This window comes from Cornus florida, unplaced genomic scaffold (assembly GCF_030987335.1).
Source record: "Cornus florida cultivar Cherokee Brave unplaced genomic scaffold, ASM3098733v1 CherokeeBrave_3.0.0_Hap2_Chr11, whole genome shotgun sequence".
In the NCBI taxonomy this organism is placed as follows: domain Eukaryota; kingdom Viridiplantae; phylum Streptophyta; class Magnoliopsida; order Cornales; family Cornaceae; genus Cornus; species Cornus florida.
In genome coordinates, this window is record NW_026775581.1 from 97,402,598 (window position 1) to 97,426,485 (window position 23,888).

General features: G+C 33.2%; 2 protein-coding genes and 1 long non-coding RNA gene across 3 annotated transcripts; 2 read left to right on the plus strand and 1 right to left on the minus strand.

Moving 5' to 3' along the window:
- Positions 1 to 909: 909 nt before the first annotated feature.
- On the plus strand, positions 910 to 1,830 carry LOC132281633 (uncharacterized). The gene has a single exon (XM_059783322.1). It carries the CDS (start codon positions 910 to 912, stop codon positions 1,828 to 1,830), a length of 921 nt encoding a protein of 306 aa, XP_059639305.1.
- A 7,718-nt stretch (positions 1,831 to 9,548) lies between these two features.
- LOC132281634 (probable 2-oxoglutarate-dependent dioxygenase AOP1) lies at positions 9,549 to 10,983 on the plus strand. Its single transcript, XM_059783323.1, has 3 exons — positions 9,549 to 9,922; positions 10,219 to 10,540; positions 10,729 to 10,983. Exons 1-3 carry the CDS (start codon positions 9,549 to 9,551, stop codon positions 10,981 to 10,983), a joined length of 951 nt encoding a protein of 316 aa, XP_059639306.1.
- Positions 10,984 to 14,457: 3,474 nt separating this feature from the next.
- LOC132284652 (uncharacterized) lies at positions 14,458 to 17,583 on the minus strand. The gene is made up of 4 exons (XR_009472333.1): positions 17,154 to 17,583; positions 16,783 to 16,895; positions 16,550 to 16,640; positions 14,458 to 14,677 (listed from the first exon to the last, which is right to left on the minus strand). It is a non-coding gene; the product is annotated as an uncharacterized LOC132284652 (long non-coding RNA).
- Positions 17,584 to 23,888: the final 6,305 nt, after the last annotated feature.

Below are 23,888 nucleotides of genomic sequence, written 5' to 3' on the forward strand. Positions count from 1 at the left end.
CCATCTTTTTCAATATCACTTAATAAGGAACTTTTTGGATACTTCAAAGGAAGAAGGGGTATAAGACAAGGGGATCATTTGTCTCCTTTGTTGTTTGTCTTAGCAATGGAGGTGCTATCATTGTGTGTTAATAGACATATTGAGAGCAATGCTGGATTTTCCTTCCACTGGAGATGCAAGAAACTTTCAATCACTCACTTAACCTTTGCAGATGATATTTTGATGTTTTCTTATGCTAATTTGGCCTCAGTTCAGGTGTTTTTGGAAGCACTTAACCAATTCTGCAGCTTATCTGGTATGCAACTCAATAGAGCAAAATCCAAAGTATTTTTCTCAGTTATGGACAATAGATTGAAGTCTGCAATCTTATCACTGCTCCAGTTTGAAGAAGGGACACTACCTGTAATGTACCTGGGCCTCCCATTATCCTCATCTTCAAGCAATGCTTGAGATTGCTAGACTCTCATTGAAAGAATTACTACTACAGTGGGCTGTTGGACAACTAGGTTCCTATCATATTCAGGAAGAGCAGTGTTAGTCAAGGCTGTTCTTTCTTCCATCCAAGCCTACTGGTCTCATTTATTCATTCTTCCTAAGAAAGTTCTAGATCAGATCAACCAATTGCTTAGGAGTTTCTTCTGGACTGGGGTCGAACTCAAGAAAAGTGCAGCTATGGTTGTTTGGCATGCTGTTTGTAGATCCACGGTTAATGGAGGACTTGGTTTTCAAGACTTAGAGTTGGCTAATAGAGTAGCTAATTTGAAGCACATTTGAAAAATTTGCAAACATAAAGAGAGCCTGTGGGTGGAATGGTCCAAAGTTTATCTCTTAAAGTCAAAGAGCTTTTGGTCAGTTAAAGTAATAAGTTTGAGCTCAGGTTTCTGAAGAAAGCTCTTGGGATTAAGGTCAATGGCAAGGGGTCTTATAAAGCATAAGGTAGGGGAAGAGAAAGATACAAGACTTTGGTTGGATTACTGGCTACCAAATGGCCCAATTGCACTGCAGCTGGGACTCAATGAATTAGAAATTCTTCAACTTCATAATAGCATGCTAGTTGATAGCCTAATTTCTAATAGTCATTGGGTCAAACCTGGCACCTTACAGCTGCACCAGTTCTTTCAAACCAGAAGATTCTTATCACAACTTCAAGAACTGCCTCTCATTACCACAACTCCAGATGTTATTGAATGGCTACCTAGTCCCACAAAGGAGCTTTCTATGTCCCACACTTACAAATACTTTACTTCACCCTCCCCAGTTTTCCATTGGCACAAACTAGTTTGGTTCAAGCACCATATACCTAAGCATAGTCTTATTCTATGGATGGCAGTGAAGGGAAGACTAAACACTCTTGATGCCAAACCTGTCCTCCATAAACACTACACTAACAGCTGCTATCATTGCAATTTTGCTTGGGAGTCCATTGACCATCTCTTCTTCAAGTGTGCCTACACTTCTCGCATTTGGAAGTTTGTTCAGGAAGTAGCAGGATTCTACATTAGGCCTGACAATTGGACACAATTACTGCATTGGTGTATTGCCCACTGGAACTCCTCAGATTTCTTACTACACAAATTACTTTTGGCTGCGGCTGTGTATTTAATCTGGATGGAGTTGAATGCTAGAGCTATAAACAGCATATTAGCCCCATCCTCTAGCATCATAGCTCAGGTGAAGAGTTGTGTTAGAGCCAGACTTGCATCAACCAAGCTCACAACCAGTTATGATTTGAAGAAATCCACTCTATCCAAAAACTACAGTTATTGTTTCAGCAAGGATGTGCCTCCTTTGGTCGTCAGCTTCTGCTATCACCCTAACTCATGGTACTGAGTATGCTAAATTTGGAATATTCATACTACTATTTTGGTGGAAAGTTATCTTGTTGATCATAAGTGTGATTGTCCTTTTGTATTCTATAGTTGGGGTTGCTGTTTTGGAATGGTTGTTTGTTCCTTAGTTTTTGGTTTGTTCTTTAGTTGTTGTTTCCCCTATTTGGGGCACCATGTACATTCTTAAATCTTATATACAAGCTTACCATTTACCAAAAAAAAAAAAAACTTAAGATTGAAGATTAGGATGTGGAAATATAAGTTTGAATGTTCGAGGGATGAAGCTGATAGTGCCATCCCCGACAGTGACTACAATAAACTAATAAGACTTTTTATGAGTGATCGAAAAGCTCTGATAGTATATTTGAAATAAAAGGGATGGAAAAATATTATATTGTACTGCGATTAATGAAGATTACATAAAGGTCCTTCATATAGGAGAAGGTTTGGGGGTAGGTGAGTGATGAACAAGTAACCTATAGATAGTAATATTATAGGTGTAATTATATATGGTAATTTGTAATATGTAAAAAACTGATAGGTAAATAGGTAAACTTATAATTTAACATGTCCAAAACCTTACACTTTTGACTTTGTCATATAATTGTCATATATAACCAATGTCATAGAAACTCTCCACAGTTTTTTTTTTTTAATTCAAATTAAAAAAATAAAATAAAAACAAAGGATATAGAGGATCGTTTTAGTGATCTAATTTTTTTTTAGAGACAAAAGAATTGTGATAAAGATGAGCCCCAATATAAAAGATGTAATATTCTTTTAAATTCAATATTTTAGGATTTGATTTGTTTCTTATTCTTTATGACCCGAAAAGAAAACAGGAAGGAAAAATAAATTCATACCTTTGCTAGGCAGGATCCTTTATTTATTTATTTATTTAGTTAAAGGGTAAGCTTGTATATATGAGAAGAAAGAATGTACATGGAGTCCCTATTAAGGGAGAAGAAACATCAAAAGAGATACCACAGACATGGTAGACCAAAACAAAATACCTAACATGCACTAGTAGCATGGAACAGCCAAAAACAATTTTCCTTACATGCACCAGTAGCACTGCAAAGGAGTTGCAGAGAGTACTGCAAAGTAACAACAATTTCCTCATACTAAGGGATCAGCAAGGTTTGACCACAACCCTGCTGAAAAAGAAAGTGGAGTTGAGAGGAAGATGTGATTCTCTTCAAGTCATAACTGTTTGTAAGCTTAAGTGATGCTAGTCTTGCTCGAACACATCCCTTAACTTGAGCAATGATGCTGGAAGAAGAAGATTTTTGATTCCTAAAAGCTCTTATATTCCTCTCCATCCAAAAAAAGTAGACAGCTGCAGCCCAAAGTAACTTATGGAGGAAGAAAGCACTTGAGGACCAGTGAGATGAACACCATTGGAGAAGATCATTCCAACTATTTGGCAAAATGTAAAAACCCGCAGTATCTTGGACAAACCTCCAAATGTGTGAGGTAAACTCACATTTGAAGAAAAGATGGTCAATTGATTCCCATTCTTTGTTACACAGGTAGCAGGAATTTGTGTAGTGCTTGTAAAGAATAGGTTTGGCATCAAGGGTGTACAATCTCCTCCTCACAGCCAGCCAAAGAATTAGGCTGTGTTTAGGAATATGGTGTCTAAACCACACAACTTTATGCCAAGGAAAGACTAGTGAAGGAGGGTTGAAGTATCTCATTGTGTGCGCCATTGAGAAATTTCTTGAGGGGCTAGGCATCCATTCAACACAATCAGGTTCAGCAGTGGGTTGGGGCAATTCATGAAGATGAGAAATGAACTCTCTAGATTGAAAGAAATGGTGTAGCTGGATGGTGGCTGGTTGAACCCACTAGTGGTTGGAAATTAGGCTATCAACTAGAATATTGTTGTCTAGTTGAAGAATTTTCATACCAGTGAGGCCCAACTGCTGCACCAATGGTCCTTTTGGAAGCCAGTAGTCCAACCATAAGCTTGTGTCCTTTCCAGTCCCCACCCTATGCTTCAGTAGTCCTCTTGCCATATCCCTTAGCCCTAGCAGCTTCCTCCAAAAGCCTGAACTGATGCTAGTAGCTTTAAGTGTCCAAAAACTCTTAGTTTTAATGAGGTAAGTGTAAGACCAAGCCACCCAAAGGCTTTCTAGCTTTGAGGAAATCTTCCAAATGTGTTTCAAATTTGCAACTCTATTTGCCAGTTCAAGATCAGCAAAACCAAGCCCCCCATTTACTTTAGGTCTGCAAATTGCTTGCCATGCCACTTTAGCCCCATTGTTCTTCAGATCAACTCCAGTCCAAAAGAATTTTCTAAGAATTTGATTAATCAACTCAAGAACCTGCTTTGGAAGAATAAAAGTTTGGGACCGATAAGTTTGGAGCTAAGTACTGATTTCGCAAGGACAGTTCTTCCTGCATAAGAGAGGAACTTTGAAGTCCAGCTTCCAACTCTACCAGTGATCCTTTCTATAAGGGTTTGATAATCCCTTGCCCTTATTGAAACAGAAGAGAGTGGTAAACCCAAGTACATCACTGGAAGAGTAGCTGATTCAAATTGAAGGAGGGAAACAATAGCAGCTTTCAATGTGCTGTCAACCCCTGATTAGAATACCTTGGACTTTGATCTATTGAGCTGCATACCTGAGTAAGTACAAAACCTATTCAATGCATCCATTAAAACCTGTAGTGAGGACAAGCTGGCATGTGAGAACATCAGTATGTCATCCGCAAATGTAAGGTGTGTGATGGACAACTTTTTACATCTCCAGTGTACTTAAACATTGGGTTATTCTGAATGTGATCATTGACACATAGAGTTAGAACCTCCATTGCAAGGACAAAAAGCATAGGGGATAAGGGGTCCACTTGCCTAATCCCTCTACAACTTTTGAAAAAACCAAAGAGTTCCCCATTGAGAGAGCTTGATAATGATGGTGTAATGATGCACTGAGAAATCCAGTTGATGAAGACAGTAGGGAAGCCAAATAATTGGAGTGTGTCCAATATAAACTGCCAGTGAAAGGAATCAAATGTTTTTCTTAGGTCGACCTTTAAAGCACAATTTGGAGGATGATTTGTTTTATGGTACCTATTCAATAATTCATGTGCAAGCAGTATGTTGTCAGAGATATGTCTTCCTCTAATAAAGGCATTCTGTGTAGGGCTAATGAGTATAAGGAGAATAGGATTGAGTTTGTTTGATATGAGTTTGGAGATAGTCTTGTAGATTAGGTTGCAGCAGGATATAGGTCCAAAATCATTAGCTGATGAGGGGTTTGGGGTTTTGGGCACCAAGGCAATGTAGGAGCAGTTAATCTCAGTTAGGATTTTCCCTGAAATGAAGAAGTCTCAAATAGCTGCAATTACATCATTCCCCACTACTGACCAAGAATGCTTAAAGAAACTTGAATTGTAACCATCTGGCCCAGGGCTTTTATATGGGTGGAAGGAGAGTATGCAGTTTTATATTTCTAAATCTGTAGGTATGGATGTAAAAGATGGGAGAAGGTGAGCTGGTACAAATTTATTGATGATAGAGAAGAAGGAGTTGATATCTGGGTAGTTGCTATTGGATTGACCAAGTATTGAGTGAAAATGATTAAGCAATTCTCTCTGCAAGTCTTGACCATGAAGTTGATTCCCATTTGGATCAGTAATAAAGTGAACCTTCCTTCTATTTGCCTTGGAGCTTAAACTTTTCATGAAAAAAGAAGTGTTTTGATTTCCTTCTCTGAGCCAGTGGACTTGTGACTTTTGTTTGTAGAACATTTCTTCAGCTAATACAAGGTCATTAAACTTTCTTGAAAGAACCTTCTTATTAACTCTGATGTCATCATTGGCTGGGTTGGAATCAAGGTTTCTTTGACAAAGGAAAAACTCTTCTCTACATGATGCCACCCTCTCAGAGAGGGCACTAAATTCATTTCTATTTAGCATTTTGAAAGGCTGCTTAAGAGCTTTAAGCTTTTGAATCAGTGATATTCGAAAAAAACTGTTGCTTAATTACAATATTAGATTCGGAATCTGTATATTCTGTGGTAAATGTGTTGACTATCATCCAACAATGATCAATACATAGATAGAGATTTCTAATCGTAACTAAATGTTTCATTTTTTCTTTACAAATAAAAAATGGACCAAAGTCGCAACAAGGGTATAATTAAATGTACATTTAGTATTGTTGTTGGACAGCTTAAAATCTCTTTTAATTTGAAATTTTTCTCCCAATTGTGTTTGGTAAAAAAAAAAAAAAAAAAAACGTTGAAATTTTGGCTTAGTAGAAGCAGACTCTATTGTACAAAATGTAAAGGGAAGGACAATGGTAAAGATGATTTTAGCTTAATGAAAGTTATATCCAAAAAGTTAATATTTTGCAAGTGCAAAAAATATTTCTAAAGTATGCTTACAATGCATATCACACTCTTTACAAATTTAATCCCTAAATTGACTAAATTACTTTAGAGATGTGCATTTGGCCCCTAGTGGCATTGCCTGTGGGGTTGATTGGACCAAATAAATACCTAATAACATCCACCTATCTAAATATTGATATTTAATTTGTAATTCAAAGCTTCTCTGTCAGCATGAAAATGACTTGAAATATATATTTTTTATTATAAGAAAATAAATTATATAATAAAAGGGCAATGCTTAGCTATTCACTGGTGAGTAGGGTGAAGCTACTCACTCTTATGTGGTCCAATAACAAAATAACACATTACCTTTAATAATAAAATAATCCATACCTTTCTCTACTTTCTCGAATTAACCATTGAATAAACGTATATAGTGTTTTTAGGTGTGGATTATTATTATTATTATTATTTTTTGTTGAATGGGAAAGGATTAACAATTGAATAAACGTATATAGTGTTTTTAGGTATGGATTATTTTATTTTATTTTATTTTATTTTTGGTCGAATGGGTAAGCTTTGTAAAGTGTGGATTATTTTATTATTAAATGTGATGTGTTATTTTATTATTGGACTACATAAGGATGAGTAGTTTCACCCTACTCACCAGTGAGTAGTTAAGCGTTATCCATAATAAAATGAAAAAGAAAAAGGATATTTAGGTGGAGTATTGTAAGTATGGAAGAGAGATTTAGCTTTAAATAGTTCAGAAATTATTAACCAGAAAATAAAAATAAAAAAACAATTATAATACAATTAGACCCTTTCAGTGTAATAGTTTGATGTAATGTTTAGATTTCCTATTTATCTATATCCATATGTAATCTAATTCGATGTAACATCTAATAACTACTCCTAATATAAATATAAAGTAGATAGTGATTAAATCCTAAAATATTACAAACACACATATATATATATACACACACATGAACTGAATTAAAATATAATAATATATTAATTATTAGCTAGCTTTGGCATTTTATACTTAGATTGTATTGAGTGATTTGGAGGGATTTGGAAAGAAAAGGAAAGAAAGGATAGTAAAAATCTTGTTTGGATAACTTTTAGTGGAAAGAAAAGAAATGATTTGAAGAGATTTGATGGGATAGTTATCCTCATGTGCTATCTTCCAAAAAATGAGAAGATTTTGAGCGAAATGATAGTGAGTAAATAATATTTTCATAAATCCAAAATTACCTTATTATAACATTTAACTTTTTTTTTAGGTAAAAGGATAAGCTTTGATAAATAAAAGAAGAATGTACAAGAGGTCCATTAAGGACATTACAAGCCATAAGCTAAGGCAACAAGTGTTGCCACAAGATTACCAAAGGAGACAGCAAAACATAATACAGCATCTATGCATTTTCTTATACATCGCAACTGCTTTTCAAGAGTGTAAAATTGTTCCACTGAGCAATTCCAAATCTGTTTTCAATATCTCCATTCTCAACATCCATATATCAGCATAACACCATCTAGTCAATTAAGAACCAAGACTGACTATTTGCATATGAACAACCTTGAAGAAACAACTGGTGAAGAGCTTCAAGAGATCCAATCTTCCTAATTTATGAACCATACCTTAGTTTTAGGGATGTAAACCTTGCTTTGATGCAACCCTTGATTAGGTGGATGATGTGAAGAGCTGAGGCTGTTTTGTTCCTGAATGCTCTTGCATTCCTCTCCTGCCAAATGAAGTAGATGGCACTTGAAAGAAGCAGCTTGTGTGTAATGAAATGGTTCTGTGTCCATGTTGCTGAGCACCATGAAATCAGATCTCTCCAATTGTTAAGATTGATGTAAAGACCTGCAGCATGCTGAATGAAAGTCCAAATGAGGCTGCTGTATGGACCTTTGAAAAATAAATGGTCCATAGATTCTTCAGCTGAGAGACAAAGGTAACAGGCATTGGTATAGTGTTTTTTCTGCATTGGTTTGGTATCTAGTGCTGTTAATCTCTCCTTGAGAGCAAGCCAAGCTATAAAACCATGCTTTGGGATGTGGTGTTTGAACCATATAAGCTGATCCCACGCAAAAACCAGAGAAGGAACTGCAAAGTAATCCATAGTGAGTCTGTGAGAGTAATCCCTTGTTGAGCTTGGAAGCCATTCCACATGATCTGGATCAGAGGTTGGAAAGGGCAAGCCACTTATGGTTGAATTCTTTTTCTTTTTTTTTCTTTCTTTTTTTTTTTTTTTTTTTCATTTTCTTTCTCCTATCTTTTCCAAACAAGAATACTGTCATTTCTTTTATTTTCTGTCATTTTCTCTCATAATTTATCCAAATATGAATAAAGATTATTGCTATTTTTTTTTCTCTTATAATTAATAATTTTTTTTTCTTTTCTCTTGTGTTTATCCAAATGAAGCAGCGATTTGATTCTCATGAAATAGTAAATATTCTCAATAACCACAACTATTTTAGAATTTTAAGAACTTAGTAGAAACAACCCATCATAAATGGCACGAATATTCAATTAACAAGCTTCCAAACCCTAAAAAATGTGTAATATTGGCAAGGATCATAAATACATCAATCTATCATCCATTACCTTGCCATTAAACACACACGTGACCACACGCACACACTTCGAAAGTTTATGATGAGAGCCCATGTTCGTGTTTATCATTGTTATTATTTGTTGAAGGATATTATTATAAAAATAATTAAAGTAGATGGGACTCTTTGAACTTTTTGTGTTATTGAAATAAGTCCCAAATAGCAAAACAGATGATAATCTTATTTTATTGATAGGAGTATTTTGTTTCGTTCTTTTAACTTTATTTATTTTATAGATTATTATTATTATTATTGTTATTATTATTATTTACTTAGATAAATACTTTATGTCTATTGAAACTGGAAACACTTCATCTTGTCTTTGAAAGGAGAAGAGGTTTAATTATACCCGGTTAAGCTAATGGCCCAACAGTTCATATCCTCATTGATTGGATAAATGTGATCGATGATATGTATACGTTGATTCACGAATGAAGATGTCAGTGTCAGCTCCAACAATTAAGAAGTTGAAGTCCCGATAAGAGTGTCCTCATCATAAGTTATCCTAGTTAAATCCTTACAAGAATGGAAATTGTTTAATTTATATATATATATATATATATATATATATATATATAAGAATTTAAAAGTCTAAAACACACGACGGCCGGCAGCCTCGGTCAGGTGTCGGATGAGGTGACGCAGCTCATATAAGAAGCATCGCCAGTAAAATCCTATAAGAATCATGGATGAGTACTAATAATAATGCATCCCGATCACATTGTCCCATCTTAATTAAAACCCTAAAGTTATGGGGTCCCTTTCACAGCCTAAGCTTCCTGTTATACACTTCTCTGAGGAAAACTTGAAGCCTGGTACAGATTCTTGGATATCAACACGAAATGAAACCGTGCGAGCTCTTGAAGATTATGGTTGTTTCATAGCAGTGTATGATAGAGTTTCTTTGGAGCTTCACAATTCAATTTTTCAAGCATTAAAACCCTTATTTGATCTCCCCCTAGAAACCAAAATACAGAACACTTCTGATACACCTAATCATGGCTATCTTGGACAACTGCCTGCAATTCCTCTTTATGAAAGCTTGGGCATCGAAAACGCAACAACTCTAGAAGGAGCCCAGAAATTCACTAATCTCATGTGGCCCTCCGGAAACGATTTTTTCAGGTATAGTTTGTCGTTGTGTGCGTGCATGTGTGTGTGTGTGTGTTTTTTTTTCTTTTTTTCTTTCTTTCTTTAGTACAAAAAATTTACAGTAAAGGGAATTTTGGTTTTTGAAATATTAGAAGAAAATTAAAGAAAAAACAAAAAGAAAACTATATAGTGAAAGTTCGTTGTTCCATAATTATTTTATGTGGTAATTGGAACCTAAAATAGTCACTGCTGAGTATTTCTCTTCATGGTATTTCGTTAGAGTACCTTTTTGTTTCACTGTACTGTTATTTTTGTTCTTTCTTGGTCAGTGAAACTGCACTTTCCTTCTCAAAGCTAGTGTCAGAATTAGATCAAACAGTGAAGAAAATGGTATCAGAGAGTTATGGTATACAGAAATACAACGAGTCTCTCCTTGGATCCACTTCTTACCTGCTTAAACCTATAAAATATAGAGAACCCAAAATGAATGAGACTAATGTTGGTATCGTCCCTCACATGGACAAGACCTTCACGACCATTCTTCAACAACATCAAGTTGGGGGTTTGGAGATTAAAACAAAGGACGACCAATGGATTCTAATTGAGCCTTCTCCTTCATCTTTCATAGTCATGGCAGGCCAAGTATGCATGGTGAGTACTCCCTAAATATTCTCTATCTTCTTTCATATCATTATATACATACAATTTTCTTGAATTTCATGGAAAAAGGAAAAAAAATAAAAAAATTATGTTATCGATTTAAACTTGTTGTAATGTTGATTTAAATGCACTTAATTCAATCTGTTTTAAATCCCCTTTCTTATAATTTGCATGTATAGGCATGGACTAATGGGAGAATAGAACCTGCTACTCATCGGGTGATCATGAACAACAAAGAAAGATACTCCCTCGGTCTATTTTCATTCATCAGGGATATCCTCATTGAAATACCGGAAGAGCTAGTTGATGAAACACACCCTTTACAATACAAACCATTTTATCACTACAAATTTCTTCACTACTATTACTCGGATGAGGGGAGGAGACTCAGATCCAAGTGTCCGTGCCCAATCAAAACTTACTGTGGTGTTTGAGACAATTCTTTGGACTACAAGAATTAATATTTGTGATGTGCTACGTACGTGCTGTGTATGTTTAATAATGTTCTTGGTTTTCTTAATATATGACCTGGACTTGTCCAAGTGATCTCATGGTTGCGTGTGTTCTACGGATGCAAAAGTCGAAGTCTATTACGAAGATGTTCATATTGAAAAGGTTCAGGAGTCCATGAACATCTTATGTAAAATTCGTAGCTGCATATGGTTATCGGGTGCACGTTTGTGCTGTTCATGCCTTTGAGGATTTATTGCTGATGCTTTATTGCAGGCTTTGTTAATATTTTAATTGCTGGATTTTATTATTATTTAAGGATTTATTGGTGCATAACACACTCAAACATTTTGTCGTCTGAATCTCAATCTCCACTTTAAGAATTTGAAAAATATCACTATGGTCCTCAGTAATGGAGCCAATAATTCGTTTCAAAGAGCACGAATTAAACAATATATATATATATATATATATATATATATATATATATATATATATATATATTTAAGGGATACAGCAGGTTAACAAACCAAAAAATTAAAGTGTGTTAGAGATATAAATTAACTCCCTCCAACTAACTTTTGCCGGTTCTCAAGAATTAAATCATTCACGGAATGGCAACATCATCATCAATCACACATGCATGAAAAAAACAATTATACAAATTCACGTAACAATTTTACATGATTCACTCAAACTAGTTCTCTATTATGTACTATCTTTATCCCAAAAAAAATGTCTATTTTAGAGAATTGTGAGTCACGGTTTTCAAAAGAGACATTTATTTTGAAAAAGATGGAGTATTAAGTTATAGACAACTATAGATGGCAAAACTCCACAAATTCATTCATAACTCCACAAATTCATGCATTTGGGCTATATTCCCAATAATTACATACTCTTGTGAGTTGCACAATGTGGAATGATTATGGAATATAATAAGGATAATCAACCTAGAGGGAGTGAATATGTTCAACTTGCTCTTTTATCCTATTTTTGCTTAAATTAAATTTTTTGAAATAAAAGTAAATTAATCAAACAACAAAGCAAAAATAAATGCAATTAAGTTACAATGACACTGGATGTTAGTGAAGAAACCAATTGAAAAATTTCGAGGATTTTTGCATTGTTCTGAGCATAAACGATCCACAATGTTTGAAGTAAAGTATACCGAACTTAGACTCATACTCACACCCATTCACTCTACCAACAATCTGCAAATGCCTTGACCCCTTTAAAGTGTGATCTAAACACCTTTCTTCTTCGAATCTAAATTTGTTGTAGAATGAATGAATTATGTTTCCTCTTATCGATATTAATGATATCTTCAAACTCGTACTCTGATCAGAATAAGAACAACGCCCTAAATCACTCATGTGTATAGTATGTATGCTCTTAATGAAAAATACTGAAAAATCTCACAAATATGGCTCTCAATTAAATTAGAATTTCGTATTCAAAAAGCCGTAAAACCCTAAGTGAGAAAATATGTTTTTATAGACTTTTGAAAATCTAATTGAACTTGGAAAACAAGTCAATTTCGTGCATGCCCAATATAGAAGAAATGTACATACCCAAAATAGGAATCAAAACGAACCAGGAAATAAAGTTACCAAAAAGGTTTGAAGGATTTGAACAGGTTCAAGTGGGGCTAAACTGGTTCAAGTTGGTCAGAAAGAATTTTGGGAAAACGACGTTGAAACTTGAACCGATTCAGATGGGGCAGAACCGGTTCAAGTTGGCTAAACTTGAACATCTTGAAAAGCCTTTAAAATTTGAACTGGTTCAAGTTTTACTGAACCTGTTTAAGTTAGGTAGAATGAAAATTTTCTCTAAAAGCCTAATTTTGAACCATCCAAATGTCCTCTCACACTCACGTACCTTCCTAAGGTATTATTCTCATCATCACAGAGTGAATCAAAGAATGAACACGGTCACTCTTTAATTTGATTCCAATCTTGAGTCTTGACAAATAGAACCAAAAACTTACAACTCAATCTAGCCAAAATATGTACAAATTTACATGTCATAACTCTCTCTTTTCCTTAAAACACCCACCCTTTTTCACCCTACATCTTTTTTTTTTCCCTGCTTGCCTTTTTCAGCCAACTTCACCTCTATTTATAAAGTCCTCAAATCTTGAACAAGGATTCCATACTTTTTTTTTAGGTAAGTCAATCTATTGAACCAATGTGACGGCTCAAATTTCAAAGAATCCTGTATGTCAACGAACAACTCGAAAACTGACCAAATAATGAATCCTAGATGCGGAAGCAACAAAAGAGAAGAAGTCTCTAGAGATGAATACTACCTCTAAGACGCCAAATTGACTTCCCGATAAGTCACAGAACTTAAAAGAAGCAAATATAGAAGCTAGGGTTTAAAATGGTCAAAGATGCCACTGGGGGTAAAATGGTTATTTCAAATAGAAATAGATGCTACCGTGCAAACCATTAGATAGACAACGAAAAATTAATAAATTTTGACTCAAAAATCACTTAATTTGGAATTACAACGAAAAAGATATGAATTTTTGAAAATTTACAAAAAAAAAAAAAATTGCCATAATGTGTTACGAGTAATTATTTTTTTGAAAACACTTTATTTTCAAGACTAAAACGGGACTTTTTGGAAAGAGTTTGTGAAGAAACCCTCCCCTAAAAATGAGTCATCTGATCAACCATGGTCCAAACGCAGAATAAAAAGTAACATAAAATGACCAAAATGCCCCTGAGTGCAACATATGTCAAGAAGAAAAAGCATTTGGCTGCGAGCAATTATTTTTTGAAAACGCTTGATTTTTAGGGCTAAAATGGGACTTTTTAGAAAAAGTTTGTGAAGAAACCCCCTTAAAAATGAGTTATCTGATCAACCATGGTCCAAATCAAGAATAAAAAGTAACATAAAATGACTAAAACGCCCCCAAGATAAAACTACGTCAAAGAGATAAAAACATAATATATAATGTACATCATACATTCCATACATAAAAAGTGTTTGGACCTTGACCTCATTACATACAAATTAAAGTAACATCAAAATAAAGTACTTAAATTCATATTACATATCCAAAATGAATCAAGACATACTTCGAAACAAGTTATACATTCACTACAAAAAAAATGACTTTTTACCACGGTAAAAAAGACTTTCTACCGCGATTTTGAACCGTGATAGAAACAGCCTTGGTAGAAAGTCTATTTTCTACCACGATTCCCTACCGTGGTAGAAAGTTTATTTTCTACCACGGTGAGAAACCGCGGTAAAAAAATAGACTTTCTACCACGGTACATAACCATGGTAGAAAGTGTTATATAATTTCTTTTAAAAATAATAATTTAGCCCTTATGAAGCCTCTTTTTTTTTTTTTTTTTTTTTTTTTTTACCACTAGTCTTACTGCTTCACCAGAAGCAAATCCTAAATAAATAAAAAATGGCATCATAACCCAAATAATTTACAACTGATATATATATATAACCAATTCCAAATCATTGTTTTATTAAAAAATTAACCATATACAAATTTGAAAGAAGTACATGATCCACACCTTATATATTTACTTAACCAAAATAAAACAAAAATTCTTCATATCTTCTTGCAACTTCATGAGCCATACAAAAAATATAGCGGCAACAAAAAAAGTAACGGCAACCGCAACCCGCAATCCTAGCTTTGACCTACAAAGATAGTTGAAGTAAGAGAATTAATGTAAAGCAAGTTGTAAAGTTGCCAAAATTAAACCAAGCAAAGCAAGCATTATAATAAAAAACTGCTTTTGGATCTAAATTGTTGAATCTAAATTAACTCATTTAAATATGGACAAGAAAGAGTATGGAACCCAAATGTCTACTTCATTACTTACTGCTTCCTTAACAGCAATCCAGTACAAAACTAAAAAAACTGCTTTTGCTTTTGAAAAAGTACTTGGGATGTATGTTGTGGTGTTTCAATTCTTATTGTTTTGTCATGCTAGCTTGCTTTTGAACATTGCTGCAAAAGCCTGCAAATTATTCTGTGGAGCTCTTAAAAGTTAAAACATCTCCAACCTCCCATTTTTAACCTTTAGCGTTTTACTTTTATTGATAGAAATGAACCCCCTGTTTTCCAATACTCTTTACTGCATCACCCAAAAAGGAAAAAAGAAGAAGAAGTAATTCAATAGTCAAAAGAAACTATAATAATTAATTTCATAACTTTAAATTCAAGTTCTTGACAACATCCCAATGCATTTATTGAGTTTTTTCACTGAGATTTTTATTTTAGATTTACCTTTAATTTGGACACCCTCAAGTAGAAAGGATATATTTTGATTATTTGGTGAAAGAAATTTTCATTTGATATTAGGTACAATTTGGTTTATTGTCCTTTTAATATAAATATAACATTTTAGATTTCAAATTGTAGCTAACATAATGCATTTCCTGACGGGGAAGGCATTTAAGAATCTAATTATGACAGAAAAAGGAAAAAAAAAAAAGAAGACATGGTTTCAAGAGGGCAAGCCTTTTGCCAAATGTGGTAGCAGCTGCACCTGTGTCACGTAGCGCCAATCCCGGGTTCTTTCTCAGGTCATCTCTGCAAATTAACGAACGATGCACTAAAATCCCCGCCTAACCACCTTTAGGGAAAATATGATAGTAAATAACGACAGCAATAACAATAACAGCCCAGTTTTAAAAGAATTAGGTATTATATGCATCAGCATATCAATTAAGATGCTTTCGAGATACATCAATAAAATCTAACAACACAAAAAATGATTGCAAGTTTTGAAACTAGAAGTTCTCGCAGTAGTGTACGTATATTCATGTGGCAAAAAGAGAACAAAATTGTCAGATATCTAGCTGCGTGCATATGTTTATGTGCATCAGGAAAAGGGTTTTGCACTAATCACTAATTTCTTTCCCAGGGATGCAACTGTGGATCAGATCTCAAAGATGCAAGGCACTCTCGAGGGCTCTATTACTGCAGGCAAGGTATTCTGTTAGTGTGACTAAGGGTGGTCATGTGTCGTCTCCAGATTTACTACCCTTTCTTTAAACACAAACAAAATCAAAATCCTCACTTCCTATCTCTTATATTATTGAAACAAGAATTGGTAGCACATCTACTAACAAGGGGCTTGTCAACATGATGCCTTGCCAGTTGACACAACCCAAATTAAGTATATCAGTCAAACACAAAATAAACAAATGAAGCAATTACAAGACAAAAATTTTCACATTGCAATGAACTACAAAAAATGGGGTTGTAATAGATCTCTATTCCTCATCCATGATTGACAAGGAAAACATCAAGTCCTCTACTAGGCAAGGGGTCTGAGACCATTAAAACCTCAGTACGAGGTCGCCCTACAAGTACTAACTTATGAACTTTTAGAGAAACTTGAGAACTGTTTGTTAATTTTTCTGAAATGAAATTGTAATTTAAACCAAAAAATAGTTAAAATTTTCATCTGGTTGACCGTTCTTTTAAAATTATAATATGAAAAACAGAGTTGAAAGGACTCCATTCCAAAGAACATATATAATACAGTATAATAGATATACCTTGTAAAATCACAGGGTTCTTAATGATAGCTCTAGCAATGGCAATCCGCTGCTTTTGTCCACCTGATAAAAGAGCCCCTCTTTCACCCACCTGTTACATCTGATCACATCAGTACTTATATTCTGAATAGGATCACCAGTAAATTGAAAAAACAATATTGCTTTAACTTCATCATTCTTATTGAAACAAAATTACTAGGTAGGTTAAATGATCAACACACACTTGAACCTACCTTAGTGTTCACCATCGATTTCAGGAATCTGGTCAATCCTATCAAATATTCGCAAGGCAGCAACTGAAGCTTCTGTAAAGTACTTGACATCAAGGAGCGCCATTCCCAGTGATCTGCATTAAATTCAGCAAATTTCATGATCAGGAAGACGACAGCAATGTTGCTGAAATCAACTCAATATTTCACTCTTAATGTTCTAAGGATTTTTATTTATTTTTTAATCAATCCAATGCTCCACAATCAAACTGTGAGTAGTTTCAATTGATGTAATAGTTTGGTCTGCACCATCTGGACATGCATTTACGTGACTATAAATTGAATTTGAATGAGACTAAAATAAGAAAGAGGAAGAGGCTCATTTAGGTTAAGACCTTAAAAGTCAAGGAGGAAATCAAAATTTATCAAAGGTGTATCAAGGACAAAGGCAGAAAAGGGTATCAAAGAAATTATGAGGAAACTTGGATTCGCCATGATAAAATTGCAAAAAAGTAGGGGCATGATTCCAGCAACTTTTATGAGCTGTTGCTGCAACTGCCATGCATTCAAGATAGCCAATGTTTATAAACTAGTACATGTTCATATGTTGAGTTTTTTTTTTTTTCTCCGACAATGGTGGTGTCCAGCCTCTTAAAACCCGTCGTAATCCACCATCAAACACGTGTAGAGTCTTCCATCCCACATGCACCAAGCAATTATCGGAAAACTTCCATCAGGTCACAAGATATTAAGGAGTTGGGCAGCAGTGGAGAGCCTTTTAAATCAGGTGACAACATGTCCCTGTTGATAGAAAGAAGCCTCAGAAGGTTGTGGTCCCCCAGGGGCCAGAGATACCTCATGCACATGGCATGTATTCCTCTGTTTACACACACACACACACATATCTATAGAGAGAGAGGGAGTCCTTTTGGATACGATTCCATTTCTTTTACTCAATCTGTTGAGATGATTGCAAGTGTCCTCTGGCTTTTGAATCATTCGAAAACTTCATTTTTGTTGTCTAATTGTGAACGAAACAACAAAATGAATGGAATGTGCTCATTGTGTCTCAGTCTAATCATGGAACACTTATTGGACCATATCAATTTGGTCACGACTGCCATGGATTCATGAGCAATGTGTACGTTTTTCACGCTGTTTTTATTATTGAACTTTTCGAGATTCCATTTAATGTTGTGATTCAAGCTTTAGGTACATTATGCGTATTGTCACTTGACAAAAATTTATCACATTCCACAAGAGTACACCAGATTTGTTGCTCTCTCTTGGTTCTTCATTTATTTCTTTTTCGGTTTGTTTTCAATTTTCAAAAGAATTATATTTTAATTTTCCAAGAAAACAAGACAAGGGGATTTATTAAAATTTATTGGCTGGGTTTAAAGTCGCAAAAGTAGTTATAAATTGATCAACTATTCACGAAACTTACGACTTCATCAATTAAAAAAAATAGAAGAGTACACTGATTCACCTTTTCTGTTCTGGTATCAGTTGCCGAAAGTAACATTAGTTGGTGACATTGCTTTAGTAAAATGACATGGTATCATTGTTTGTGAGACAGTGTTACATGGGTCCTGTGTTTCTGCTTCTTGGGCTTGTTCCATTGGCTTTTTCTGGGCATGACTATGGCCAAGTTCTCAGCAATATCATTCTCTTCTTTGGAGCTCAGAGATCTGGTTGGTTACCTTCCCAGTAGCCAGAAAGTCTAATAGAGAGTTCATTCTGGTCTCAATGATGGCAAGGTTAGCGAGTTGTGTTCTAATTTGTTCTAATACTTCAATTTTTCCCTAAAAGTTTTTTCTCATGTGTCATCAACTAATAGGCTTTTATTGGAAGTCTATTACCTATTATGATCCTTCATTGTTGTGTGTGGTTTGGTAATGTTTGGTTGAATTGTTTACTTTTTTCTCTTCTTTATACTATCACTTTGTGAAATAGTTATTGATTTTAATGATTATTTTTAGTAAATTATTGAAAAAGATCATGAAAGAGGATTATATAGATGGAGTTGCACAAAATATTTATGATAGCATCAATAAAATTAGATGTTAGATTGTAGTTGGTATTATCCATCTTGTTTATTTGACAATGCTTCTATACGTCATCAAAAAGTGGAAAAACTTGTCTTTGTATTTGTATGAATTACCAAATTTTGGATAAAAGCTTGACATATTGTGAGATCCAGTAAACAGACTTTTTCTTTTTGCCATCCTGTTTTACACTGGGATTTTTTTGCCAACATATATACAGAGTGATTATTATTTTGTGTCACAGAATCCTAGTGGCTGTGGTTTCAGTGGTAATATCCCAAGTGAATTAGGCAATCTTGCAGAGCTAAGCTTATTGTAAGAATTGCTGTAACAGTTAATCTCCCCCTCATAATGGGAATCATAGCTTAATATTATTTCCTGAATTCTTTTCATTACTACTCCCTTGGCAGGGCTCCGAACTCAAACAACTTCACTGGTGAATCATAGCTTAATATTATTATTATTTTTTTAACAAAACAATGATACCATGTCATTTTACTAAAGCAATATCACCAACTAATGTTACTTTCCGTAACTGATACCAGAACAGAAAAGGTGAATCAGTGTACCAACCACACCAAAGACATGGACACAATAAGTGTTGTCATTACACTAATCCATTCGAAGTTTTTTCTAATACAAGGAGTTACTAAAGCTAAAAACCCAAATGGGTTTGCTATGTAAACTATAATAATTCGTGTTAAGCCATTAATCACAAATTTATATGAATCCCATATCTTAAAACTTCATGATTTTCACATATCTATAATGCATAAATAAATACTAGTTAGATATAAATACCTCAATTCACGATATCAATTCTTGTTGAGATTAAATCCAACGTCCAGATCCTTTAACTACGAACTAATCTGCAACTCTGATCAACAAGCAAAAGTGGAAACTGGTTTCTCTCTCTTGACCTTTTGCACACATAAAACTTTTACGTGTTGTATTATTAATTGTACATAATTGATGGAGTATATGCACTTTTATAAAGGCAGAGAGATGACCAGTTTTCTTTATAGTAACATAATTCTACTTTCCATCAAAGTAAGGAATAAGAAAGGAAAACAATAAGTAATTACCAAAAAGGTAATTATAAGTTGACCAAAAATAAATAATATTAATTGATATCTATTTACTTACCCACCAAGTAATATGTCACATGTCCAAATCATGTGGGCCACAATTAAATAAATAATCTTACATTCTCCCACTTGGCACATATGATAATTTCTGTAGTAGTTTAGTAAAATAGTCATTAATGTGCAGCATAAATCAGATTAACTCATTAAATTGATCATCATAAATACCATGGTAAATAAATTACCAATGCGAGTCATGGCGGTTATATATTCTTAAATGACACAGTCCCTTCCATGTACCACAACACTAGTAATCTATTCAACATAGTTTATAAATGAGAAATATCAATAATGATCTAACAATAATGTCTTTTCTAAGACTATTCCTATTACCACTTATTAAAGCAATACGTACATGTACTTTAATTAATAGGAAATATCAGAAACACATTTAATCAGCGCAAAATGTCAAATATATATAAGCACTATTTAAGCAATCCACAATTAAAAAATAATCATCATTGACTACATTTAAAACCCATTCTTTCAACATGTTCTATAAATGTCTTGGATGGTAGTCTATTCATTAATGGATTGCAATCATAAGTTGTGTGCTTATAATTTCAATAGACATTCGTTGTTTCCAAATATCTTCTTTAATGATAAAGTATTTCAACTTTAGAATACTTATCATTTTTCATACAAGAAGATCAACAATTGCAGCATAAATTTTCAGCAATCTGAAAACGGTACCCATAACTCCAAGTCCTAAAATAAATTCTGCAACCATAAATTATAACCTCAAAGCATGCTACAAATTAAAATTTCATAATAAACAAAGTAATTATAAATTACTTTGCACTTTTTCATAATATTGTTCCTCCAACCAAATCATGCTACAAATTAAAATTTCATAATAGACAAAGTAATCATAAATTACTTTGCACTTTTTCATAATATTGTTCCTCCAACCAAATCTTCTAGAACTCTTTTAATATATGCTTTATGAGACAATTCTAAAAACAAATCAATGTGATCTATAATGAAATATTTCTATTCCTATCACATAGGATGCTTCATCCACATATTTCATTTCAAAGTTCTTAGAGATAACTTTTAGTTTCATATAATAAACTAAGATCACTACTAACAAATAAAATATCATCAATATATAGAATCAGAAATATAAACTTATTCCCACTAACCTTCTAGTATATACACTGATCAACAGTGTTTTTCTTAAAACCAAAAGAAATAATGGTATCATTAAACTTAATATACCATTGTTAGGAAGCTTGTTTATATCCATATATTGACATCTTAAGTTTACGGACCATGAATTCTTTACCCTCTAATATGAAGTCTTCAAGTTGTTCTATATGGACTTCCTCTTATAAACTCCTATTCATAAAAATTGTATTCACATCCATTTGATGTAACTCTAAATTATAATAAGCTACTAATGCCATGATATTTTAAAAGATTCCTTCTTAAATACTAGAGAGGAGATTTCTTTATAATCTCTTCATTCATGACACTAATCCATTTAGTAAAATCATTACTGTTAATGGCTTGTGAATATGCAACCGGATCCGTATATATCTCACTATATATCAAAAACAAATTCTTGCAGATATATCACATAGTCATCCGGAATAGCAGATCTCCTTTCTCTTTGAGATTGTCTTAATGTTATTCCTTATAATTCTTTTACAATCTATTAATTGGTGACAATCTCATTATAGAGTTGTTGATCATTTAATTATTTTTTGTTGTTATACGGTTCAACAATTGAAGGAGCAATTATTTCCTTATAAGTTATGGATAAAGATATTTGTACACTAACTTCTGAAATGATCAAATTCTTATTTTTATCACTCCCACTAATTTCACTATTCTTAATGAATCTGACATTATCGATTTCAATAATTATCGTACTGTGTTTCGGATAGTAAAACTTGTACCCTTTAGATTACTTAATATCCACAACATTATGGGTAACGAGGAATTACTTAACATACTCTTAACCAATTCCATAAGAGTACGATTATGCCTTACAGCTACACACTTCTGCTGTGGCATGTATAGCAAAGTGTATTGAACACAAATGGCATACATTTCAAGGAGTTTAACAAATGGTTAGAGTATTAACTTGTTTTATCATACTTTACATAATATTCACCACCTCTATATGACCTTATGATTTTCACTTTCTATCTAGTTATTTTTCAACCTCATTTATGTATACTTCAAGAGTACCCACTGCTTGAGATTTTTCATACAACAAATAGATATATCCATATCGTGAAAAATTAACTATAAAGGCGATAAAATACTTTTCTCCTCCAAAAGATGGAACATCAGAAGGTCTACAAATAATTTCAAGAAGCTATGTACTTATTGTGGCTCATTTCTTTGTGCGTTTAGTTTGTCTACCCTTAATACAATCTATACACACATCAAAATCAGTAAAGTTTAGATTCAGAAGAATCACATCCTTTACTAATTTCCCTAACCTTTCACTAGATATTGGCCTAGTCTTTTATGGCAAAGATAAATTTTCTATTAATTGAGCTACGCTTAATTCTAATATTATGATACAAGATCAAAAGGATTTTAATAAATAAACCATCAAATTTGAATTTACAGAAACCATCAACAATAATACCATAACTCACAAATTATTTAAATAAATATCATTACTAAATTTAAATGAAAAACTATTAACATAAAGTTTTTGAAATAAAATCAAATTATGGGAAATTGAGTAAACATAAATTTTTTAAAATAATTTAAATAAAATTCATTGTCTAACATTAAACATAGTGTTACAATGGTTTCAACAAAACTTTTTCCCAATTATCATAAATAAGAAATTCTTATTTGAATTTGTGGTTTAGGCCATAAAAAATTCTTGCATCTATTAGAAATATAAATATTAGTACTTAAGTCAGCCTATCATGTATTAAAAAGAATTTCAACAAGTAATTCGCAATATACAAAAGCCAAAAGCGTACTTTTCTTTTTCGAATCATTCTTTATATGTCATGTAATCTTTCTAAAAGTGTTCAATACATTAATGACACTTTTTCATTATTACATTACTTTCTTTTAGTAGATTGACCTAAATCTTTTAATTTTGGGTGTTGCTCACTTATTGCCTTTTCTGACTTATTCCCAAATTTCTTTCTAACTTCTTGAGTCGTCAGATGAACATAATGATTACCTTGCTACTTAAGTTTTGTCTACTCATAAATTAACATAATGGTCAATTAAATCACTTTCCACTTGTCTTAATAGTGTTAATTCGAAATGACCCATACTGAATAGACAAGAAATTGAGAATAAATTGAATAAGAAAATTCCCATTCACAATCATCCATAAGGTTCTCAATTTTGCAGCAACATTAGTCATCTAAAAATACGATCATACATGGTACGAGTACAACAAAAAATCCATAGTAGTTATATCAATTAATAATTTTCGTTTTAGATATTTATCTACAACACAAAAACATTCTTATAATCAAATATTCCTTAGCACTATCACTATGAGGAACAATTATTCGCATAACCATAATGCTTAATCTGTTCAATCTCTCCCAAACTTTATGGAGAATCTTTTTTTCCTCACTGTTTTTATCAGTAATAACAGTAAGTTTCTCAATTTAAAATGTTAAATTAAGATTTAACACATCTAAATTTTGAATTCAACTTACTCATTTCATTATGAGAAGTTAGTCATATTGAGAATCAGAACAGATGTAGCATGCGCATTAAGGGATGTAATAAAACAAATATAATAAGATAAAATCTTAACAACAATAATGCTTTGAATTAACAACACGTATGTATAACTTAAAAATATAAATACAATGTATAACTATAGTACCCCTTTGGGTGGCAACTATAAAATACTAATAATGATGCTTACATGTATTTATATGTATACCTTTATTGGTGATGCATTATTTAATTAAACAAATAAGTTACCTTT

What these genes read in the sequence shown, in the direction of transcription:
- LOC132281633 (XM_059783322.1), top strand. Translation starts at nt 910, where the DNA reads ATGGCAAGGGGTCTTATAAAGCATAAGGTAGGGGAAGAGAAAGATACA.
- LOC132281634 (XM_059783323.1), top strand. Translation starts at nt 9,549, where the DNA reads ATGGGGTCCCTTTCACAGCCTAAGCTTCCTGTTATACACTTCTCTGAG. An exon ending in TCCGGAAACGATTTTTTCAG is followed by an intron (nt 9,923 to 10,218) that starts GTATAGTTTGTC and finishes TTTCTTGGTCAG; the next exon opens with TGAAACTGCACTTTCCTTCT. An exon ending in TGGCAGGCCAAGTATGCATG is followed by an intron (nt 10,541 to 10,728) that starts GTGAGTACTCCC and finishes TTGCATGTATAG; the next exon opens with GCATGGACTAATGGGAGAAT.